Source organism: Centrocercus urophasianus, unplaced genomic scaffold (genome assembly GCF_019232065.1).
Source record: "Centrocercus urophasianus isolate 14NV4802_14NV808 unplaced genomic scaffold, USGS_Curo_1.0 seq_12, whole genome shotgun sequence".
Taxonomy (NCBI): domain Eukaryota; kingdom Metazoa; phylum Chordata; class Aves; order Galliformes; family Phasianidae; genus Centrocercus; species Centrocercus urophasianus.
The window spans coordinates 46,220,811-46,233,374 of NW_024884364.1; the positions used below are offsets into that span (position 1 = coordinate 46,220,811).

General features: G+C 38.2%; 1 protein-coding gene across 1 annotated transcript in view; it reads right to left on the minus strand.

Annotated features, from left to right (window-relative positions):
* Nucleotides 1–12,564, minus strand: part of OFD1 (OFD1 centriole and centriolar satellite protein) — a 29,757-nt gene that overhangs the window by 7,116 nt on the left and 10,077 nt on the right. The window contains exons 11-17 of the mRNA XM_042810428.1: nt 11,809–11,900; nt 11,465–11,654; nt 10,628–10,758; nt 10,206–10,317; nt 8,207–8,815; nt 4,604–4,736; nt 1,635–1,735 (exon numbers count right to left, since the gene is read on the minus strand). Coding sequence (XP_042666362.1) covers nt 1,635–1,735; nt 4,604–4,736; nt 8,207–8,815; nt 10,206–10,317; nt 10,628–10,758; nt 11,465–11,654; nt 11,809–11,900 — 1,368 coding nt within the window. The remainder of the gene's footprint in view (nt 1–1,634; nt 1,736–4,603; nt 4,737–8,206; nt 8,816–10,205; nt 10,318–10,627; nt 10,759–11,464; nt 11,655–11,808; nt 11,901–12,564) is intronic.

Sequence of the window (12,564 nt, forward strand, 5' to 3'; positions counted from 1 at the left end):
AACAGCTCCTTGTGTTGGGGGCCCCATATTCTGTGGTATCTCCTTCACTCCACTGATTTTTTTTTTGTACTCTCACCAATTTCCTTTCTTTCCCTCTCATACCTTATGTACTATGTTTACTTGGATTTTACGTTCTTCCCTCATAGTTTCCCCCAAGTTACTGTCCCCCCTTTTTTAGCCATTCTGATTCCTCTTCTAGATCATGAGAATTCAGGCAGTCTGACTCAACTAAAGTACTGTTAATTTAGAAATCGTTGATATGTGCAAATTCATAATATCATTCCTACTGACTACCATGTGCCATTGAATGGTACAGTGGTAATAAGTTATTTGGGCACAGCAGGTACTCAGGCCCAGCTGCCAAGAAAATGCTGGTCCATTCACATATGTGACACAATAAAATTGAAATGTGTTCCTAAAAATCTCTAATGTGAAAGCAACTTGAGAAAACACACCAGTGAAGCATATTTTCTTGAAACTCAGTTGTTCTCTATCTCCCATATAACAACCAGCTCTTCACTATCAGTTTGTGAATGATGTATGATCCAATGACATCTGTCAGTCTCAAGACTAACTATAAACATGATGAATTTTGGAAATGAGGAAGGTGTTAAAGCATACTATTCACATCCTTCTCAGTGATAATTTTACTTAAATTAAACTCATGTTTCCATAGGAGATAAAGCTGCCCAGGCCCACCATTAATAGGTTCTTCAAATGCTGAGAAACTAGGAAATTAAGCCCATAACTGCGCTTCTATTTCTGTCTTCATACACAAATGGCAATAAAGAACATAAACTTCTACTATTCTCTTTTTTCTACAGTACCTTCCTTACACGTGAAATTTTCTACAACTGACTCCAGTGCATAAAAAAGAAAACATTTCTGCAGCACACAACACAAAAGACAACACAGTGACAAAATTCCCCCTGCTAGCAAAGTTGATCAAAAAATTTAAAGAAACAAACAAATAAATAAAAAGATAAAAATTGTGTTTCAGAAACTTAACCATGTTCCAAACATGCTCTATGATGCTGATCAATGCCAAAATAATTTCAAGAGTTCCTTGCACATTTATACATATTTCAAAAGTAACTTCTAACTCATAACCTAAGCCTCAGTTACTGAAGGAAAACTCAACAAGAGCAGTAATAGCTCCAAAAACGTATCTGCAGAATTACAACTCGCTAACACTGCTCCAATATTGTCAATGAAAACCACTTCTTGTGATTTTGTTTTATGCAGCAAATACAATAAGGCCTCAGGTTTGCTTACACACTTAGCATGCTTTCCTTAAAACAAACTAACAAGCAAAACCCTCACAGTTTTAAAGGAAGTGTTAGACTGACATGCATTAGTCAGAACAAGGTTATGCAAGACTTCTGAACAAGAATGTTCCCAAATTTCAAAACCAACGAGAATTTAGCATCTATTTATTACTCCGTATCCTCTTCTAAAGATGCAAATAAGAAGAAAAAGAATTCATTACCTGAGCCAGTTTCTTTTTCCTTATTTCCAGCATGAGCTGGAATTTCTCATTTCTGGCTACAGTTTTAAACTGTCAAGACAATTGTCTTGCAACTCTCAAACCCTACGGTGTTAAATAAACTGTCTAAAATTGCACTAAAACTTACATTCAAGAGGAGAAATGTGCTCTTCAAGGTCCTCATATACCAGTTTCTCTGGTTTTGGACTACCACTGAAATCTCGGTTATCTATCCGTTGATTCTGAAGTCTGAAAGAAGGTGGAAGAAGGTAAGTAATTTAAAATACAACTTTTAAGCAAAAAGTAGTTTGAGGTTTAAATACAGGTTTATTTACATGCATAGCAACCCATTAAACCATATGTAAAACTCATGCAAGCAAAACGCTGCAGCTTTCTGCCTCCAAAGTTATGGTAGTAAATACACTTCTCTAACTTCTACCGAATGACAGCCCTCTGCTATAAGGCATTGCCCCCACAGCCTTTCCCCAAGTCCTACACATGACATAAAGGCACTGGACTGTAACAATAAACATGCAACAGTGTGACACACAGTCAATTGAAAATTTAAAAAAAAAAAAAAAAAAATAACCAAAAAAAAAAAAAAAAAAAAAACCCACCACCAAAAAGCCTCCTTTTGGCTCTGTGTTCAACTAATTCCCATTTCGATGTCATTTTAACAGATGCGTTTGAAACGTATTAGGATTACGTGTCTGGCAAAACATACACACAGGGGTGAGAATTCAATAAGAAATGGGGTTGGTGCCCTCATTCTAAATCCCCGTTTATCTAATCAGAAAGATGATGTGAAAGAATGGTATCTCCCATGTGACCTTTCTACTAAACTGACCAGAATCAGAATAGCAGAAGTAGTGCAGGTCACCAATTCATCAGCGGCGCTGTACAAAGGAGCTTACTACACACCAGCTGTTGCTTTTCACCCTTCCATAAATATGTTTGTGCTTAGAATTTCTAAGCAGTTCAGGTCTTCCGTAGGGCTAAAAGCAGAGAATGAAAAAACCATACCCCTGTAATGAGACATGTTCAGTACAAGCTGGTATGCTGCCCCATTTACACCAAATAAATCGCAAGACTTAAGCTCAGAATGACCATTAAGCTACAAACAAAAAGCAACCAACACCATCTTAACTATTTTGTTAGTGTATAAAATTACTTTAAGCCTAAAACCACTATCAAGCCTCAGTCAGCTTCAGCCATATATGAAAAAGGAACGGTCAAATAATTCATCCGCCTTGTAACTCCAGTCTTCCTGTCACCGCTCATATTTTGAAATATAAATAAACAAGAAGGCCCTGATCAGAGAAGCAGTCCTTCCCCACTGACAGAAGTCAAACTTAATGGTTTACTGGTGTTATAACAGCATCTTTCCTTTCTTTTCACTTAGGTTCCCATCATCACTTAAAACCTGCAGGTCACAAAACTAATCCCGCAGCAGACATCAGTAATGTGGCTTTTGCCTATTAATGGGAGCTAAGTGGAGAAGCCCACACATGGCATTTCTCAAATACTTAAAGCAACAGAAAATAGCACAGAGCACAAAAACCCTCCAAAATCCTAAACAAAACAACATTTTCCCTTTAAAGATGTCTTGGGAAAGCAGGAAGTCCGACAAAGCTATTGGGACCACACATCCTCCATCTGTCGCAAGGAACCCAAGAAAGCAGCCACCACCCACTGCCTATTCTCTGTAACACAACTCGGTCATACTGCTTTCTGTTCCCACAGTGGATTCCTTTTTGTAGTTCAGATTCTCCAATGCCTTTCAAAGAAGTACATTTCCTCACAGCATCGGAGCATTTTCCCATAAAATCCTAACATGTAAGTTACCACTCAACATTCCCTTTCTAAGTTCTGTCACAGCAATGCAGCAAACCTGATGCACGCTGTAGAAAACGTGAATGAACAGACAAAGGAGAGCCATGGGAAGGCAAACACCAATGTCAGAATTAATCTCACAGTCCCTAAAAATCTCAATAGCTTCTTTTCAAGGCCAAGAACATAAAGACTCTTCCAAAATTCTAACTACAGGAGAGACTGTCTCTACACTAAATGCATATTAAGCAAGAAAATAGGAGCCCTACAAATGACCACTAGAGCTGCCCTAGCACAACCATCTTTCCATGGCAATAAAATCTGGAACGATGGCAAGCAAGACTCTGATTCAAGTGTCTTTTCCTAGGAAATGACACATCAGATACTGAACAGTTGAGCTTTTACTGAAGAATCAAGATTTTCAGTCTTGGAAAGTGGAGGCACTGGTAACCACTAGTTACAGAATAATTTTATATATGGAAATCAGAAAGACAGAAAAAAAGAAGACCTCTGTGCAGCTTATTTTTTTCAGAGTTATTCATTTACTCAGCAAAGACCTTAAAACACAAAGAACAAGAGAAAAGGTCTGCTACCCATCACACATGTAAAGAAGACTGCAAATTCCTATTCTGGGAAAAGTTCTGCAGGCACACTAAGATGATTTTAGTAGAAAAGAACATGTCAGCATTACAGCTTGATGAAGTGTATCCCTCTAAAGAGTCAACTGTCTTATGAAATGAGGTTTGTTTTCATGTTAGTCAACAACATCAGAATTTATTGTTAGTCTTATCAGGTTCATACGTACACAGATGATGCAGAAGCCCACTAAAGAGTCACATCTGTCAAATCCCAATAGAACTCATGTGAGCAAACTGCTAGAATTACATTTACATCTACTTGTTTCACATAATTTATTAGCAACAAAACTTCTATTCAGCTGCCTGAAAGTGGTTTTCTGTGTAAGGAAATAAAATCAAACAGAACCTAACTGACACTATAGATTTACATCCTGCAGCGTTTTTGAAACATGATGACCCACACCACACTTTGTTTTAAAGAACAGCATTCAGATGTTCATCAGAACACTGACACGAGAAGTTTTATATGGAAAACGTGAAAGGGAGAGGACATTCTAAGGGTGCAAATGTTACCCACCCTTAGAGAAGTTATGACATAAAATTCATGGCTTCTTTGAATTGTAAAAGCAGCTACTACCATGAAGTTTTGTGGGTGGGTTTTTTTCTCCTTAAAATGCAGGTTAAAATGTTGTTTCGTAAATGAAATTACCTAATTTTCTCTCCATGACTGGATGGCGAGGAAGAAAGAGACTCAGAACGTGAAAGAACGTGTGGCTTTGAAATAGGAGAAAGCACCTGATCGACACTCTGCTGGGAAGAGGCAAGGTACGAGTCACTGGCACCTGCACAATAAGAAAAAAGCAAAACACAAATTGTATTAATCATTTATTCATCCTTCGACTTGTCAGATGAACCTGGTTTCCACAAACCATGTATAACTGCACTGTGCATGCACTGCCACTGCAGGGCTGCTAACATCCAATTCTGTAAGCAATATGAATTTTCTCGTACTGTTTATTTCCAGCAGTGTAGGATCTGAGAAAAGCAGAGCAACTTTGTCTGGAAAACAGAGTTTGGCATTTCAGATCTGCTGGTGACCCAAAAGCACCCTCCCGGTCTGCCCCTTCTCCTCCCTCTCACAAACAAACAAACATTTCAATTTTTTAAATTACTTTTAAGCAGTGATGCCTTTAAATAAATCATTTTCTCATGTCCACAGCTACCCAAGTCCTGTTTCTAATCTTTTTCCCCCTGTAGTTGAATTCTCCTCTACAATACTTTGCTATCATAAATTTTCTGCTCACGAGTCCTATGATTAACAGCTCCCCGTAATACTTTCCTGTTCCTCACAAAATCCAACCCTTTTGCCAAATACCTAAGAATTTTTCCCATACTGGGCATCAAGTGAAGACGCAGCTGATCTGTATTCTAAGCTAGCAATATGCATACTAGACCAGAAAAGGAGAATGCTTGAGGTCTCTCAAAGGCCATTCTTCATTAGGAAACAAAGTAGAGCATTCATTTTCTACAGATTAATGAAAATGGATGATAAAGGAAAGAAGAAAAATTTTGAAGATCTTATCCCCTTGTTATCAGGGAAGGATGCCACAGACTGTATGACAGGAGTAACCTTGAGCTTCCATGGAAACCAAGGAAAAAAAAAAAAAAACAAACCAATGCCTTAAAAAGGCTTTTAATCAAGCTTGCAAATGGTAGAATTATAGAAGTAAAGAATCACTAAGGTTGGAAAAGACCACTCATTATCTAGTCCAACTGCCCACCTACCACCAATACCATCCACTAATCACATCCCTCAGTGCCACATCCACACAGTTCTTGAACACCTCCAGGGGTGATGACTCCACCATCTTTCTGGGCAGCTGTGCCACTGTCCCACCACTCTTTCTGAGAAGAAATTTCTTCCTAACATCTGATCTGAACCTCCCCTGGTGCAACTTGAGGCCATCACCTCTCATCTTATCGCTATTACCTGGGAGAAGTGGTAAATCTCCACCTCACCACAGCCTCCTTTCAGGCAGTTGTAGAGCAATGAGGGCTCCCCTGAGCCTCCTCTTTTCCAGTCTGAACAATCCCAGTTCCCTTAGTTGTTCCCCATAAGACTTGTGTCCAGACCCCTCACAGCTTTGTTGCCCTTCTCTGGGCATGCTCCAGAGCCAAAATGACTTTCATATTTATTTGCACTCACGTATCCTTTGTGTTACTTTTTGCACTTCCTGATATTTAAGAGCTACAGGATCAATCTGCATTGATGTCTCACTGTAAATATCTTTCTTTCTAATTTGAATAGTCTGTTGTCCAGATTGCCGAATAACTTGCAGCTCATCTTTTCTTTCAGCATCTTCACAGCACACTTGGTCACCAGTTTCCTCAGCTTTTTAAAAAAGCTTTCTTCATCTAAATCCACTGTCCCATTATTTGTTTCTTCTTGAAAATGAAAATTTCATCTAAAAATCTCTACTTCTCTACTCATTTTCCTGCTTTCTGAAACAAAAATCTACTTCAAAACACACTCCAGGAGCTTGTGCTTTCATCATGCAGTAGTGCTTTAACAGATAAGTAAGTAATAATAGGAGAAGGCAGGTCCGCCCTTCCATGATAAAAAGAAATTAAAAAATAATCACTTATTTGCTTCAACCTTCACAACACTATGACAAATGGGATGCTGTTAATTCTGGAAGCAGACAGTAGCTCAACAAACAAACAAACAAGGAGGGAGAGAGAGAGAATAGTTAATATACTTAGCAAAGTTGGAGGTGGCAAGACCTGAGGAAGTTTATCTGAAGAATTTAGGAATGTACTGAAGAAACCACACATTTTTTCTTTTTAAACTGCTGGAGGAGTTTAAACACAAGGAGAGCCACAATAGTTCAGATGTAGCATATTTCCAAGAGCGTCTGTTATTAAATGTTTGGAAACAGGAAAATGAGAACAGGGATATCTCGCCTCTGGCCACAAATCCCTGCCACCACCACCTTCCAGGCCCTCCCAATAGGGATGTTTTATTTTCCCACTTAGTTCTGTTGCCACAGAAGCAATAAATTCCACAAATTATTCATGATATGAAGAAGTACTTCCTTCTGTTTTCTTCAGACATCATAGGATTCTGTGGTCTGTGAAGCAATGATCAATCAATCCCTTTTTTGCCCCCTCCACATCACTCATTGCTCTTCATATTTTCCACTAGCTCACCTCAGCCAACACTTTTCCAAACTCAGCTGCCCTTCTTGTGTTTCTTTTATTCAGAAGCTGTCCTTAGTATTTATGTTAGTATTTTTTTCATTCTATTAAATCCATTTTGATATAGAGCAACAAGAACTGCATGATTCAAGGAGCAGATCACAGAATCACAGAATTGTAGGGGTTGGAAGGGACCTCCAGAGATCATCGAGTCCAACCCCCATGCAGATGTACTGCAGATTTGAAACAGAAGAACATGTTTTCTTTGAAATCTTCAATTGTTTTCTATTTCACTCACTTTTCTGAGTACTGCCACTTAAAAAAAGTTACTGAATAATTCTTAGGCACTAATAGCAAATTAAAATATTCCAAACTCAAGACCAAACACCAATCCTTTCTCCCTCACAATTGCCCAGGAATATTGATGACAATGCCACAGCCAATAGAATAAAAGCAATTCTACACCTTTCAGGTTGGAAAAGAGAATCTAATGGAAGCCAGATGATGCAGCCTTCTGCTGTGCATGTGAAACTGCAGCAACTACATGAAAAGGTAAGAATATAGATAGAAGATTAATCACAATTAACCACTTCCAGTAGTGTTCCAAAGTAGTTATACTGAATAGCAACTTCTAAAACAATCTCTGCATATAGTTGGATTACACATGTCACGAATGAGATGAAATATCCTCACCTTTAAAACTACCTGAACTAAGAGCAGTACATGCAGCCTCGCTCCATGTATTTCTTTAGGGATTGTTTCCACAAAGAATGGATATTCCTAACAGCTAGCACATTCTGTCTCCTACTTTCTCTGACAGCAGGCAGCACTTCTGTGCTTTGCAGGTGATGGAGCACTAATCCAGACAGCTCAGAGGCTGCAGTCTCCTCCCTGGAGATTTCCAAAAGCCACGTGCATGTGGGGATGGCACCCTGCTCTGGGTGTCCTGCTGGGGCAGGGGCTGGAGCAGGTGATCCCCGCTAAGGGGCAGCTATGATTGTCCTGCTCCTTAGAAAATAAACTGATGAGTGAAAGGTAACCAGTGCTAAACCTTTCCTTTTGAGTCATGCAAGAGGAATTCCAATCAGATCCCATAGTAACGTTTGTAACTTACCATCTGAAAGGTTCTTGTTATTGAGAACTCTTCCCAATTTGGAGACAGGAGTAGAAGAACGGCATTTAGGAGGAGGCACTCCTTTGTGTGGTGGTGTTGAAGGATTTTTAAAGGCATCAGGCTGCTCATGTCTTCCAACGTATTTTTCACCTCTTGGACTGCTCAGAGAATGCTGGGAGCCAGGATTATCCTCCAAAAGTTCACACTGCATAGTCAAGGGGACTCTACTAACAGCACACTGCAGAGGTAAAGGGGACTGCACCTTTCTTGGTGTTCTGCTTGCAATTGTATCCTGCTTTATCCTATGCTGGTAATTTCTGTAGGCTTCTTCCAAATACTCTGCCTCTTTTTCCAGTTCTTTTATTCTAGCCCAGGTTTGCGCCATGCACTCCAGGTCAGAATCTGGAGAAGCACTATGTGTCTGTAACTGCTGGTGACAGCCAGCACTTGGCACAGCACTTCCCTTGACGACATCACTCACAATGGGATTCTTCAGGAATATGCTATCTGTATAAATATCATGAGGTACAATCCTATCATCAATGAGGTCAATGACAGAGCGATCAACGAGCGAAGGCTTGGGATTCCGATACACTTCATTTTCCAGAGCTTCCAGATCAAGAATGTGAGTGACAGATAAGACAAAGAGAGAGATCCATAACTAATCAGAAGTAATAACACATGGCACTTTCTTTCATCAAAATAATTTTAAAATGGATTTATTCAAATTTTGAGAATTCAGTGTACTAGTTTAAATGTATTCTTATGTAGCCACATAGCTGCAAATTATCATCAATTTAATTAACTTCAGATGTAATTCCTCCATGTAGAACTCTATCTTATAAACATATTTTAACCAAACAGTTTTTTTGTTGTCATTAATTCAGTCGTGTTTAAAAAAGGAAACAAAATGTCACCCCTTTGGATGCAGTATATCCAATCACGTTATTACAGTGTGCTGGACACAAGCTAGGCTAAAAGTCTGCCTCTATTTAGATCAAAAAGAAATAAGGAAAAAGTAACCCAACACATTCAAATGGGTTATTAAAATAATAAAAACATAAAAAATATTCCTCAAAAATCATCAGTTACATTGAAATTTTCAGAACTGTCAGCTTCCTGCTTCGCCTGCATGTTTCAGTATGCCCTAAAGACCCACCTTTCTAAGCAAAATTACCACTTTATTTTTATTCTAAATGGTTCTTCAATAACATCGTTAACAATGCTGCAAAATAGAATTCCAAGCAGAACTTCTTCATTAGATTAAAATATATTTGTTATTTTGACACTGATGAATTTCTGATTACAAACAGTACTGTTAGTTATGCCATATATGAAAATACACATATTGGTCTAGTGAATAACAGAAGGCATTGCATGTACTGAATTATGGTGCAACATATTCTATGCAATGTATAATCATTGCAGAATTCAATTCTATGTTTTTAATTTATTTGCACGTGTACCAAAAATGAAAGTTATCATGCTTGATAGCAGCAACTTGACAGGCATCTTTAGAATTATATTTCTTCAGGGGGCTGAATTGCCTTACAAAATATATTTGCCTTCCTAATGTCCGTGTGAGGTGCTTAAGTTATTAGTTTTGGCAATGACCATTTAAAAGTTAGATTTAAATACTGAGTGATGAAATACAAATATTCTTACTATGAACATTCCCAAACTAAAATGCATTAAAACACAATTCACCCCCGTGAAAAAAAAAGATCATGTTATCACCAGATATTAATGTCTTTATCCTGAGTTGAAACAGAGACAATAAAAAGAACGTAAGTGATCCAAGAAGAACATTTTTCTACTCCTCCTATGTGTTTGTTTTCTGAAAGTGCAGTTTTAAGGCTTTAAAACTGATTTTAACTTTAAACATGAAACACACTCCATGGCAATATTTTACCTGAAGGATTTTCTCAGAATCTGGAAGTCCTTACATTGATTAGGTAAGCAAACTTCACAAAGGACTTCTTTAGTACAAGACACAAACCTGTCTGTGTTTGTTTCAGCTGTAGTTTCAGATCTTCAACCTGCATATTTAACTTCCTGACAGTAGCTTCAGAGTCCAACAACTGGGTCTTTAACTGGGCAGAACGCTCAACCTAAAGCAGATCCAGAGGAAAAAAGAGAGAGTAATTCTTAAAAGTAGAATAATCTCAACTGTTTGAATACTCATTTCTTTCTAAGTGTTCTTCAGGTCCAGCAAAACCCGTGAAAGTCAGCACTGACAACTTAATGGCTTGAAAAGACTCAGGTTGTTTGGTTGGCTGAAGTTTGTTGTTGCTTCCTTGTTTCTGTAAGTTATAAAAACCAGCAAAGTGCAAAGCATTCCCCTAACTACCTGCAGAGCAACCTGCACAGGTACACAGATAATTGTTAACAAGATGACAAGAATAAGAAAGAATCATTTACCTCACTTTGGAGCTGCTTTTCTGAAAACTGCTTATGACTTTCAAATTCATCCATCACCAACCTCCTGGAATGTTCCACCTTCCTCAGCTCTGCTTGACAGGCCAGGTGCTCTGCAGAAGGCTGGGACAGCTCTTCCACAAAAGAGAAATATCAGAGTTTAACATAGAGTAATTGTTCACTTCTCTATAAGATATCTCTTTGAGACTTAAAGCTCGTTTGTTTTCAAGGACATAGCAAAGTCTTATAAAATTAGGCTTCGCTTGAAGTAAGTACATAAGATTTTTTCTTTCTTTTACAAAGGACTGAAGTTTTTGTTCACATAGTTGCTTAAGAACTAGACATATTGTCCTACTATAGAAGGAAAATACACAACCCCACCTAACTGGTGTATACATCTCTACCTTCCAGTAATCTCAGGTGCACATTAAAAATAATCAGCACTTTACAACTACAGACACAAAATCAAAGAATGTTCTGAGTTGGAAAGGAAAGGACCCAAAAGCCAGAGTCCAAATCCTGGTTCCACACAGGCTCACCCTTCAAGATGCAATATTATTTTTACCATTATTAACCATATTAGTGCTATTATTGGAAATATCATACTTTTCAAGAGATGGAAGGGATATTCATGTTATTATAGATAGATAGTTCAGGATTTCTACTACACAGATATACTGAAGAAAATATAATGTCAGGGACATAGATTCATCAGCTGGAGGGTTAGTGCCAACTAACAGCACACATAATACAAAGAATGTCTTTCAGTGAAAATGTATTTCTAAAGAAAAACACAAAGGGAAACACAAACAAGAAAAGGATTAAATCATTCACACTGACTGTCTCGAAGATGCTGGTTCTCAGTGCGAGTCTCATCCAGCTGTTGCCTAAGTAGTTTATTCTGCACTTGGAGCTCCAGTTTCTCCTCCTTTAGCAAGGGATAGTCTGATACCTCTTTCAGTTTTTCTGTCAACAACTGATTCTGTTTATTTACCAACAGAACCTGAGCCTTCACTGACTCCAAATCCAGCTGCAGATAAAGAACAATTTAGAAGTTTATGAAGATGTTTCTAAAGAAAAACTGTTATACTATAAGCTGGTTTTTATTTCACTTATATTTTTATAAATGTAGCTCACATGCAGTTATAAGCATAAATTTAGAGAAACTGTATGCTAAACATCACCTCAAGTTCTTTGGTGCGTGACACAGCTTGCTTGAGTTCTTCCTTTTTGGAGTTAACAGCAACAGCTTCTTCACGCAAAAGCATAGCCCTCTCTGTAGGGAGGATTACAAATGATGAATTAAGTTAATAGACAATTACATTAAAGACTGCATCAGCAAAAAAATTTAACTTGCTAAGTCCAACATTCAATTTAATTCAAAAATTTATAATAACTGAATGTCATGCATGTATACATACACCTTCAAAATTATGTAAATCACTGCATGAGTATATACAATGCATGTGCAAAACTATTTTAGAATTAAGTAAATCAAATTCATATGCACATGATATATCTTTTCTTTCACATGACCCCAACTTAGAAGTCTAAACATGCTATCTGTCTCAGCTCTCTTCTCAAGCTTTGGTTAAACATCTCGTGCACAATAAATTTAGAAGCTGGCAACGATTCAATCAGGCTGTACCAGAGTTCAATTAGGAAATGAGTGAGCTGGGACAACTTCAGAAAGAGCTGGGAAACTAAAAAAGCAGGCTTTCAGCCTCCGTGTGAAGCACCAGCTCCTGGTTCCCACTGCATTTTAAACTGCAAGGAGTTGCTGACCTGCCACTGGATCTGGCTACGTGATTTTCAGAGCCTGAGTTGGTGGCTTTTCTGGCAGTTACACCTATGTTACTGAACACTGTCACTGTTCAGTAACTGTGCTGCTTTGATACCTGTTAATAAATGCTCTCAGCGGCTGCTGTATTAATCACAGA